Source organism: Alosa alosa, chromosome 1 (assembly GCF_017589495.1).
Source record: "Alosa alosa isolate M-15738 ecotype Scorff River chromosome 1, AALO_Geno_1.1, whole genome shotgun sequence".
NCBI classification, from domain to species: domain Eukaryota; kingdom Metazoa; phylum Chordata; class Actinopteri; order Clupeiformes; family Clupeidae; genus Alosa; species Alosa alosa.
In genome coordinates this window covers 50203567-50215848 of record NC_063189.1, presented here as the reverse complement: position 1 = coordinate 50215848, position 12282 = coordinate 50203567, and the positions used below count along the sequence as shown (strand labels likewise).

At 40.3% G+C, this 12282-nt stretch overlaps 1 protein-coding gene across 3 annotated transcripts in view; it reads right to left on the bottom strand.

The window, feature by feature from the left end:
• Window positions 1–5497, bottom strand: part of atr (ATR serine/threonine kinase) — a 128360-nt gene extending 122863 nt beyond the window's left edge. For all 3 annotated transcript variants that reach the window (XR_007193741.1, XM_048246206.1, XM_048246214.1), the window contains exons 1-4: window positions 5312–5497; window positions 4969–5060; window positions 4693–4836; window positions 3714–4600 (exon numbers count right to left, since the gene is read on the bottom strand). Coding sequence is in view for 2 of the 3 variants with exons in the window: in XM_048246206.1 (XP_048102163.1) it covers window positions 3714–4600; window positions 4693–4836; window positions 4969–5060; window positions 5312–5367 (1179 nt within the window). In the remaining variant the exon portion in view is untranslated. The remainder of the gene's footprint in view (window positions 1–3713; window positions 4601–4692; window positions 4837–4968; window positions 5061–5311) is intronic.
• Window positions 5498–12282: the final 6785 nt, after the last annotated feature.

Here is a 12282-nt window from a genome sequence, read left to right as displayed (position 1 = left end):
CTCTTGCTGCTTTTGATCAGTTAGATTTATTTGCAATCTCCTGTGGTGGGCTGGACATAGCATCCAAATGCCCGCCCAGATTCCCCTTTCCGCCTTGACCCATTCACACTGGTGCCGGAACGAAAAAACTCGGCAAAATGTCTAGGAATTTCCCTATGAATTGGGACACCACTATATGCAAATTAGCGTAGCGAACGTGCTAACCTATGTCGCGCACCGCGCCGACGTGTCTACCGGTAGTAGCCGCCTGCTACTATTTTCATTCAGGACCATGCCCATTCCAGCGGTCATTGTTGTGTGGGCTGTGCTGGTTTATCTACGTCTGGTTAAACAACAAAGATATACGTGTTCATGTGAAAACCAGAACACACACCTTAAATATTGACGAAACTACCCAGATCAGAAATATAACGTTATTTTATGGGCAGACTCTCTCAAAGCACTCAGCAGATATCATGAACATCGTCAGATAGCTTCGTGAGATATTTTCTAACATTAGTGTTCAAAACTCAACAGTCCATCAGATGTGCATCAAACTAACATATTCCAACATATTTCGAAATTTTAATATGCTTTTTTGTGAAAATATATGAAAAATGCGGCCGGCTCGGTGAGCTTGCACAGTCTGCTGGGTAATTTCATCTCCCACTTCGCCTGCATCGGTCCTGGCTATACATGAATCCAACGAGCGTTCTGTGGAGGCTGCCATCTTGTGGCGACGCCATTACTGAGCTATTACTGGTATGTAAACAAACCTCCGTGATAACGCACCCTCAATGACAGCTACAGCCAGGCAGTATGGCTTGTTGGGTTGATGATGTTAGACAGTGGCCTCCGGTCACAGATGAAGGTACAAGCGATCTTACAGATTATGTATGAAAATAGCTTAGAGTAGAGAATGAGGAAATAAAGACATAATTGGGACTAGGTTGATATTATATCTACTTAACTACTGTAGCTAGCTAGCGTTAGCAATAACTATGCATGCACACGCAAAAACGAGGGTTAGGGCAAAAATCTAGGGGTAGGGGAGGTATTGGGACGGGCCCCTACTCTTACTATTGACTTCCATTGTATTAAAAGAGCAGAAGATGGCAGAAATATGGATTTCAGTGTTGCAGCTCCTGCTTTCAATGATGTAAAAATCGTCATTTGGCATCATTGAAAGCAGGAAGTCCTATATCTTTGTCGAGGGGGTGAGGCTACAAACTCTCCTTCCTCATTTTTGGGACCCCCTCACCCTACAGACCTATTACAGAACAGTGGGTGGGACTTCACTTGCAGAAACTAAAAGATATTTCTCAAGAGTAATATTATCGGTTATTGGTATCGGCCACAACAAACCAATAAATATCGGTTATTGTTATCGGCCCTAAAATTCCATATCGGTGCATCTCTAGCACAAACAGCACATTCGTTAAATGTCAGATATGCCATCCTATGCTGTGAATTTGTGGGACATCTGGTATGGAAATGTGTAAAATGCGTGATTTTCGTGCAAACAAGTAGCCTAATGATGTGCTGGTAACGTTTGCAAAATTGAGATTTTTGAAAATTTCCACATATAATATATTGAAGGTCCTGTTCTTCATGTGGAAGATATATCTGGCCACTCAGCCAAACTGAATAATCCGGAACGAAGGGCCTTGGTCAGACAGGTAACCAAGGACCCAGTGGTCACTATGAATGACATCCAGAGTTCCTTTGACAGGATGAGGGAAGCATAAAGAAGGACAAACATCAGTGCATCACTCCACCAATCAAGCCTTTATGGTAGAGTGGACAGATGGAAGCCATTTTTTGCCAGGAGTTTGCCAAAAAGCACCTGAACGACTCTCAGACCATGACAAGTAAAATCATCTAGTCAGATGAAACAAAGACTGAACTATTTGGCTACAATTCCCAACACTGTGTGTGGAACAAACCAGGCACTAAGCTGCACTGATGTTTGTCCTTCTTTATGCTTCTCTCATCTTCTCAAAGGAACTCTGAATCTCATTCATAATGACCATTGGGTCCTGTCTGACCAAAGCCTTTCAATGCTGCAGATTTTTTTTGTATCCTTGCCCAGATCTGTCTTCACACAACCCTGTCTCGCAGGTCTACAGACAATTGTCTCGACCTTGTGGCTTGGTTTTCACTCTGACATACACCATCAACTGTGAGACCTTATAAAGAGATGTCTGCCTGTCCTAATAATGGCAAATGAATTAATTTAGGCACAGGTGGGCTCTAATCAAGTTGTAGAAGCATCTCAAGGACCATTGATAGAAGTAGGATGCAAAGCAGGACCAGAGCTCAATTGCAAGTGTCATAACAAAGGGTCTGAATACTTATGTAAATGGAATATTTCAGACTTTTTATTTTTTTATAAATTTACAAAACACTGCAAACACCTAATTTTTGTAGTGTTGGAGCATTGTGTAAAGATTGATGAGGAAAAAAACCCGAATTTAATCAATTTCAAGATGAGTCTGAAATATAACAAAATGTGGAGAACTTGAAAGGGTCTGAATACTTTCCGGTTGCACTGTATCAGTGACATATTAAAACAAGCTACATTTATTAGGAAAGTTAACTAAAGCCATAAAGCCAGGCAAAAAGAGAAGTGAACAGTTCATCCTGAAGAGTGGATAGGCAGAGGGGCCTTTCAAAAGGCAGGGATAACAGGAAGATGAAGCCAAATAACAGGCCACGATGAATGCTCTGCAAATAGGCTAAAATATATCAATTGATGTACCCTGTTTAGATGTGTTGATAGTTTTGCATGCACACTTTTCCCTATAAGAAACACTTCATAGTAGGCTACTGGCAAGAATTCAAAATTATTTTCACCCCTGCTTTTACATGCAAATTTAAAATAGAAACCACCTGTGTACTATTTAAATTAAAGATAAGATAAAATAATTTCATTGAGCTGCACTTTTTACTCACACAGCCTTTTCTGCCTCCATGCCTCTCTCGTAATCCAGCCCAGCTGCTCCTCCTCTGCATGTGCATTTAACAAAATATTCACGATTGTTGAAGGATTGTTGTTGCCACATAGAAGCACTGCATAGAACACAGTGGACTAAATTGCTATTAAATCCGCTTAGCATCCGCTTAGCAGCATGCAATCAAGCAGTATCTCAAAGCTAATATTAGAATACTTTTTGGGTGTCAAGTTTGCCATGTTTACTTGCAGCTGCTTATTCGTTACTCATGCAGGGCTCATTTTATTGACTCTGAATGTTTGCAAAATCCCGATGTAAATGGAAAAGTGTTTTCCCAAGACTCAAAAGTGCTTGTCCAAAGGAGAAGTACGAACTAACTACGTTATGAATTGCATCCACACATCAGCAGCCTGTTAATTGCAAGGATTCCCACACGAACGTCTTAAAATGACAGGCACTCAATTAGACATACACTACTGAACTTTATTGAATGCTACCTCTGACTAAGAATGCATTACTTTGCACTTGTATAGTCTTTTATTTTGGAATCTTAAGAGCAATAAACATATATTGCAATGTTAAAGTTGTCAATGTTCATGTTTTTTTCATTCAGATGTGTACATAAACATGCATTAAGTTGCTATTAGTGAATTAATGGGGAGATAATCGATAATCGAATCGAAATCGAATCGGACTGAAAAAATGAATCGTTAGATTAATCGATGCATCTAAAAAAAATAATGCACATGACATATTGGTATTGTATGGTATTGTACTCACTTCCTGCTGTGTCTGAGTCCCGATGGTCTTGATCAGTGTCTTACATATGGCAGTGACTCTCTCCCTGCGAATAGGCTCTGCTGACTCATAGCCCACAGGTACGGAGGTGAGCATAAAGTTGAAGATATGGCCAAGGACTGCCGTTACGTTTGCTGCCTTTAAATGTTCTAGTTCCCCACTAATGGCTAATCTGTGAAGCCTTTCCATTAACATATTCAGGTGGACCCGCTCAAACCTGTGGTGTGCACTTCTCTTAATGGTAAAGATTCTCTGGGACAGTTCCTCAAGTTCTTTCTGGAAAAGCCTCAGGTCTGGCAGGTCAAATGCCACAAGGCAGTCAAGGACATGCAGAAAGGCAGAGAAAAAATCCTGAGATTGTCCTTCCGGTAACCCTCCTAAGGTCACCACATTGGTCAGCAGCTTCAAAGCAACAGCCTTCATCTTAGGGGTGCCACAGCCAAATGTGGTACAAGCAGTGCCCCAGAGTATTCCTACTTCCTTAGGAAAGTAAATTCCTTGTAGGATATCGGTCACAATTTTCATGACTGCAACCTCTAGCATTTCTAGAGCAGCTAATGACACCTGAAGCGAGGTGGGAGTGAGGTAGGTAGTGGTAGGTGAGGACATAACTATGAACTGATTCATGACAACGGGCCATACTATTAAATCCTTGCTCACTTGACTATAGGTTAGTTTTCTGGAAATAGAAGCAAGCTCCTGGAGCAAGCTTAAGAGGCAACTTGCTAACACACCAAAAATCACTGGCCCCTTAGTTCTGAACATGTGCAGCAAAGAACAGATGACCGAGTTGATCTTTTCATGAAGAGGCTGACAGCCTGGAGAAGCAATAATTTGTAGGAGACAGCCAATAATCCACTTGCTGAAATCTGCGATGCAAGAGAATTAGAGAAATGCAAAGATATCATACAAAAACATCCCCAAAGACTGAGTTTAATAATAAGACAACAAGTTAACTTACCTGAGCTTCCTTTTTCAATCTCGCCATATTCTTTCGATGGCCTCATGAACATTATTGGTGACGACTTAATTAAGTGCTGGACAAAATCAAGGAGCATCACACAGGCTGGCTGAGAACTTGTGGTCTTGCACAATTCTAGGGCAACTGTAGCACAGGGAATAATTGAATAGAAGTTGCGGTTACAAAGCATCAATACCATTGATACTAAAACAGATCACGTTAAATTAACTTAGTAAATTATCCTTTCCAATAACGTTCAGAACATCAACAACATACCAACATCAACGTCTCTCAGTATCCTCTCGATAAACTGGCAAAGTATTTTTCGCGGTTTCTGGACGATTTGGTCGTACTCCGTGGAACTGGTGCTGCAAAGACCATATTAAAATGCCATTTGGCAGCATGTATTAGTGTTACAGGGCATTCAAAACGGTCACGTCCATAACGGCAACTAAATACCACGGCATTGTGTTGCCGTTATGGATGTGATGTGACAGTTTTGCGCGAAATTGCCCTACAAAGACTCAGCTTCCAACTAAAACTACTGAGTGTTATGAGTGTTAGCTGAGTGGCTGGCTGATAGATGTTAGCATGAGGGCCTGGAAGCTAACGTACTTACCTTGTTAATTCCTGCAAGGCAGGTATCATGGCAGACATTTCCAAACCTTCTTCCATTTTGGTTACGCCTAGATGTGTTTTACGTTTATTTATAGATTAGGAAAAATAAAATAGTGACTGTCTTCGCAAACTAACAGGTAGGCTTTCGTCGTGGCTTCCGTTCACTTGCAAAATTTTCATCCTTTTCAATTTCATGCATTTCTACGGCAACAACTTAAGGTCAATCCTCGCTCGGATAAACGCGCAAGTAGGCAAAGGCAGAGATGGCAAAAGTACAGATAATTGTGTAAAATGACTCTTGTATAAGTAGGCTATAAGTACTGTTTCAACTTACTCAAGTAAAAGTAGCCTAACAGGCTACTCAAGGTAAAAAGTATCATTTTGAAGGATATTGGCTGTTTCTGTTAAAAGGAGCGAACAGTCTACATATTCCAGTTTAACAACAACAGTAACTCTATTTAACTACTTTTCACTGTCGCTGAAAATACCAGGCAAGCTTGTTGCCTTGTACCAACAAACATTCTGTTTTATGTAGGCTAATGTATAAGCTTGCTGGCTGAATGACAAAACAAAGAATGACATGTTGTCATCTGTAGGCCTACCTGTCCTGATAAAGTACTAGATTTAAGAAATATGTTCGGCTATCCAATGTTGTGCCACTATTATTGTCTTCTCCATTTAGATTCATTCAGATCATTAAAGTGAGCGGCCACAGAGAATAAGTAAACACAAAAGTACCATTAACTTGCCCTATGGCAGTCAGGGTTGTGCACAATTCGAATTGCAATTCTGCTTCCTGTTTGCTACCTCAATTGAAATGCAAGTGAAATTCAATAATTGAATTGGAATTTAAGAGCCTGTTTCAATTCAATTCGGGAATTTTGCACAAGCCTGGTGGCAGTTCACTGTAATGATTTTAAACACAACATCAGTACCCTTCAAGTATTAGTCTAGGTCCTGGGTAGGATTTGTGTGCACTTCATTTAGCGGAGAATATCTCAACTGTTACTAATATAACCCCATTGAAGAACGTGGGATGTGTGCCAAAATCTCTACCCGGGACGAAAGTCCTGAAAATGACCACAACAGGTGACACTATTATCACACTACAGGTGAATGGGACCTTTTTTTCCCTTTATAGATATCCCCATACATTTCTACCAGATCAATCTTCATCTTAAGAGAAATACTTTTTGTATTACACTTTGCCTAAAAAATAAAATAAAATATGCAAATGAGGCAATATCTCATTAAATATGTGTACATATACATTCTTGAAGGTACAGATTTTATGAGGTGATCACAATGTTTACAATGACCATGTAGAGTATGTGTACGAATTCTGGTTTGATATTTTTAATTGTGTTTTGTGCTGTATTGAATGGAAAATGTATACAAATTGTATACAAACAAGGGATGCATAGGTGGGGTCAAAAATGACCCCAGCGGTTGTTTTTTTGCAATATCTTGGTCATTTTAAATTGTTATTGTTTAATCTTCCATGTATTCCTCAAATAGGTTGTCTTTGACATGAGGCCATTTGGATTTGTATCTAATTGGTATATTTTTTAAGTAATTACATTTTTTTTGTATCAGTATCACACTTTTCTAGCCTAGAAATCTAGACGCACCCTAGCGGCTTGTGCACCTCCGTTGGCTTGTGTGCTGGAAAAATTAAACTTCTATCAGGCCAATCAAATCGTGTATAGAGACATTAGGCGGGCTTAACATAATGATTGATGGCAGAGTTGCAGCGGTTTGGCTTGAATTCCCTGCTACTTGAAAACAAAGAAGATGGATGTTGCTGTTGGTGAACAGCGAGTTAAGCTTTTTTTAAGTTGGCAAAAGTTTGAACTAGCCAACTAGCTCCGGTGGGAAAACACATGGGACTCATAGCGCTGTCCTATTGCGTGCAGAGGGAATTTGAAAGACAACCGATTATCCCGCCCCTTGGACTGAGCACTGCCAACAGTGAGTGCCCAGACCCTACAGTTTAATGTGAGTCTGGCTCGTCACTTTTCCATACGTGGGGTCAAAAATGTTACCAAGCATTTTCAATGGAATTTCAAAGGTTAACCCTAGGAACCTTTTATTTTGATCAAGTGTGAGCTTGGTATACATTTACCGGTGTATTATCAACAACTTTTCATAACATATCAATGTAGGTGTCATAGGAAATGACAAAAAACTGCATGTTGCCCTGAGGCAACATTAAACCATAACGGACTTACATATGGCCATACCAAATATGGCCAAACAGGTAGGGAAACACCTATGTGATTGTGAAGTGCATGAGTGTGCTTCATGAAGTTTTATAGAATGCCATCCCTATGGTTGAGTATGTGCCCTGACTATCATACCAACATCCATGGCTTTTTGATCTTGCGGTGAAGCTGCAGACTTGCTACCCTGTACCCTGTAGCCCCAAGTTTGAGGCCTGACTGATCCCTTTATTTGCTATAGGCCTACCCCCTGTGTTTCTCTTTTGAGACAAATTGCTTACTAAAGTTTCAGAAAGCCAGTTGCAGGTAACTTGCATGAGTGTGCATCAGTGCGCATACATGAGTATGCATGGGTGTAAGTGTGCAAACTCTGGTGGTTGTGTGTGTACTGTATGTATACTGTACTAGAGAATGTTTGGGGAGATTTATGGAGCTTTTATCTAGTACATAACAGTGATTTTGATGATTTCCTACGATAATTTGTGTTATTATAACTGTAATCTGTAAAATAATTTTCATTCCGCATTGTTGCCTGAGGGCAAAAACTAAGTTTATATCCAACCTTGTTATTATCATTGGAACGTTAAAGAACGTCACAACAGAGTCCAGGTATGGGGATGATGATGAGACCTCATTCAGTGATAGGATTTTTACAACTATAGCCTCCCTTGCATTTGCAGTATCCCAGATACTGTACCAGCGACCCGACAGGGACACCCATTCTTGTGTGCACTTGCCACACGAGCAGGGATCTGGTAAACCTTCAAGTTTTGAGATTACAATCTCAGGGACTAATAAATTGCCCTTTCGTACAAAACCATAAGCATCTGCATTTAAGATCAAGGTGGTGTCTGTAAATGGTGTTTGGACCCAAAGCTGCTGTTGAATAGGCTCTTTGTATATGTTTTCTTGCATTAGTTGAGGTGCAAGCGGCCCTCTCAAAGTCCATCTTAAGGGCATTACTATCGAACGCAGCAATGCGCAGGTCGTCAAATGTCTCCATGTCCGTTGATGGTTTGAGACATTTGACCAAGAATGTTTCTGCCATTTGTGTTGCACTCTGTTAGCTGTGGACAGTTGACATTGAGAATCAGAAAAGAGTTGTCTGGTTTGTGGACAGTGTTCAGAGCTGCAAGTTTGGTTGATATTTTGCTGGTTGTTTCACACCCAGTCAGCACATGTAGTGCTGGGAGACACTGTGTGAGCTTGTCAGATGTCATGAAGTGGTAATATTGATCTTTTCACTCCTGAGTTGCAGATGAGCCGGAACAATTGTTATGTTGTATAATAGGCACACAAAGACATCTGTGTCACCTGATGACAGTGTCAGTGATGTAGATCCATAAGTTGTTCTCTCACTTTCTCCAGATCTTTTGGAATTTTGTAAAATAAGATTTCAAATATTAGTAATTGGTAAGTACCAACTTATCTGTTCTTTGTGAGGAATAGCTTCATGACATGAAGACATTGTAATTTCACCAACTTGTCTGAGACAATCTGGTGATGACATTTTCCCCATTTTGCAAAGAAACAAAACAAAAACACTAAGCAGCTATAGCTACAATACACACCAAATTAAATATAAAACTGATACAAATTCATTATAATTATTTAAATACACAAAACTACAACTCATGATAATGACACGTAAGAAGACACATGCCAACACAAAGAATAAAGAGTTTCCTTACTTTTCTTGATCTCAAGTTATCTTGCTTTACAGCCATGTGCTCTGCTATGACCTCACTATCACTATCACACTGTCACTATGGCTGCCAAGTAAACTTTTGTTGGAGAAAAAAAGTTGTAGATGATGGCGTGATGACAGCAATATTTAGAACAGGTAGGAAATGTACGCTTTTAAAGTTTAGGTTAATACATAACTGGCAATTCATGTATGTCACTAGTTGTATGTAAGTGTAGCGCCCAAAAACAGGAGGAGACATAGATACTATTTATTTACACCCTCCAGAGATAAAAAGGGGTTGTAAAGCACTTACTCTCAATGTCATGCTTTAACTACATGTCATGTTCATTTGTCAACAGTTGCTGTTGATTCATTCTTTCTCATTTTTGAATGTACAAAAAAATGTAAAATTGTTTATGTTAAAAAAAACATGTTTATATTGTTAACTCAGATAATGATTTTAATGTATGTGTAACGGTGTTAATAAAGTGCTCCATATAGTTAACGTGGAAAATCTAATGTTCACACTCACAGTTTCAGTGAGCAGGGGGCGTAGCAAAGAAAAAAGCTGACCCAAAGCCAGAAGAGCGGTCAAATCTGCTAAATGGGTCAAGACATCATCTGCATCTGAACTGGCAGAGGTCTTTATGGACATCTTTAATCTCTCCCTGCATCAGTCTGTTATCCTTGCATGTTTCAAGAGGTCCACCATCATTCCAGTCCCTAAGAAATCAACAGTGAGCTGCCTTAATGATTACCGACCTGTTGCTCTCACCTCTGTTGTTGAAGTGTTTTGAGCGGTTAGTTAAAGATCATATTAGGCTACATCCTCCCTGTCTTCTACATTAGATCCACTCCAGTTTGCCTAGGCCAAACAGGTCCACAGACGATGCGATAGCATTTGCTTTGAACACTGCTCTTTCTCACCTGGATAAGAAAAACACCTATGTACGGATGCTCTTCATCGACTACAGCTCCGCTTTTAACACCATAGTTCTATCCAAGCTGATCATGAAATTGAGAGACCTGCACATCAGTTCCTCTCTGTGCAGTTGGATCCTTGACTTCCTGACTGACAGGACACAGGCGGTACGGCTGGGTAACTCAGCACTGGTGCACTGCAGGGATGTGTGTTAAGCCCCCTGCTGTACTCGTTGTACACTCATGACTGTATGGCAACTCACGCCTCAAACACCATCATTAAGTTTGCTGATGATGAGTCTGCTTACAGAGCAGAGGTGGCAACCCTGACATCTTAGTGCCAAGACAACAACCTGCTGCTCAACGTCAGCAAAACCAAGGAGTTGATTGTGGACTACAGGACACTGCAGGAAGAGCACACACCCATCTACATTGGAGGCACAGCAGTAGAGGGAGACAGCTGCTTCAGATTCCTTGGAATTAACATCAGTGAGGATCTGAGCTGGTCACACCATATAGGTATGGTCACAAAGTCAGCAAGACAGCAGCTCTTCTTTCTTCGGCGGCTGAGGAAGTTTGGTATGGACGGTGAAATTACTGACCAACTTCTACCGCTGTACCATTGAGAGCATCCTGACCGGCAACATTACAGCATGGGATGGTAACAGCACCGCTCATGATCGCAAAGCTCTGCAAAGGGTGGTCAGGTCAGCGCAACGCATCACAAGGACTGAGTTAGCCTACCAACTATCCAGGACCTTTATAGCCAGCGCTGCAGGAGGAAGACCAAGCGAATCCACGCTGACCCCAGTCATCCCAGCCACAGTGTCTTCACCCTCCTACCATCTGGTAGAAGGTACAAGAGTATGTGGACTTCTATGAGCAGATACAGAGACAGCTTCTTTCCACAAGCCATCAGGATGCTGAACTGTAATTCTCTTCCCCATAGCTAATCAACCTCAAACCTCAGAACCCCCACCCAGACACACAACATGTCCCCTCCCCACACACATACCTTTTCATCATTCCCCTTTTCATCACCCCTCAATACTCACACACACACACACACACACATACACACACAAAATACACCTTAATTACTGCTTTTAATTTACTCTTTTAAGTTGAGCTGGCTCTTGAGCTTAAGAATTTCATTACTTATAATTCATTTTATAAGTACATGACAATAAAACTACTTGAACTTGAACTTTTATTTTTGGAATTATTCTGTACAGTAGCCTACTTGCATTGTGGGTGTCCTGCAGCAGAAGGGAAGTTAACTGCTGCAGGTAAGCTGGGCAAAAGAGGGTCCGCATTAAAAGTCATTAAAATCGTTATATATGTCCTATATCTATTGTTAAAATCATTATGTATGTTCATCCACATAACTCGCGTTTCAGCGATGTTTTATATTGTCTTGTAACTTTTATTTGATTTTGTATTTTCGTTTGACCTTGATTTTGGCTTTAGTGCAAATTTTAATTTGACATTTATTTTGTTCAGGCGGACCAGATCTCTGTCTTCCCTCACTTTTGTATTTCCTGACCCATGCAGGTAACCAATTGTATTTGTTGTTTTGATTTTATGTTTCGTGAATGTTTTATGTTATGTGTATTTGCGAGCTAGAATGACTAGCCCATTAACGTCTTGGTCGCGTTCTAAATGCAGTACCGCTGTATCACCACAAGAGTGGAGTGTTTACCTTTTTATAAGCGCTGTTTTGCGTGTTTACTATATTCTACTGTTTATATTTATTTAATCATACTAATCTAAGAAATATAACAGATTTCAACAAATTAGATATATAAGTAGTTTACTATACAGTTACATACATTTGCACATTCATACTCATGTTTTTATGCCACATTATTCCCTTTTGGAATTTATTTTGTATTATTTTATTGACACACCTCACTTCATACGGTCTCTGAAATGAAATAACAATATGCTTAGATGCTTAGTGTAGTAATAGAATTGTGTCTGAGAGCAGAAGGGAAGTCAACTGCTGCAGGCGGACCAGATCTCTATGTCTTCCCTCACTTTTGTATTTCCTGACCCATGCAGACAAATAAAACTGCTTCATCCACAATCCTCGTCTCAGAGTGTATCACCAGTCAAACACAACGCAAGTTACATATGGAT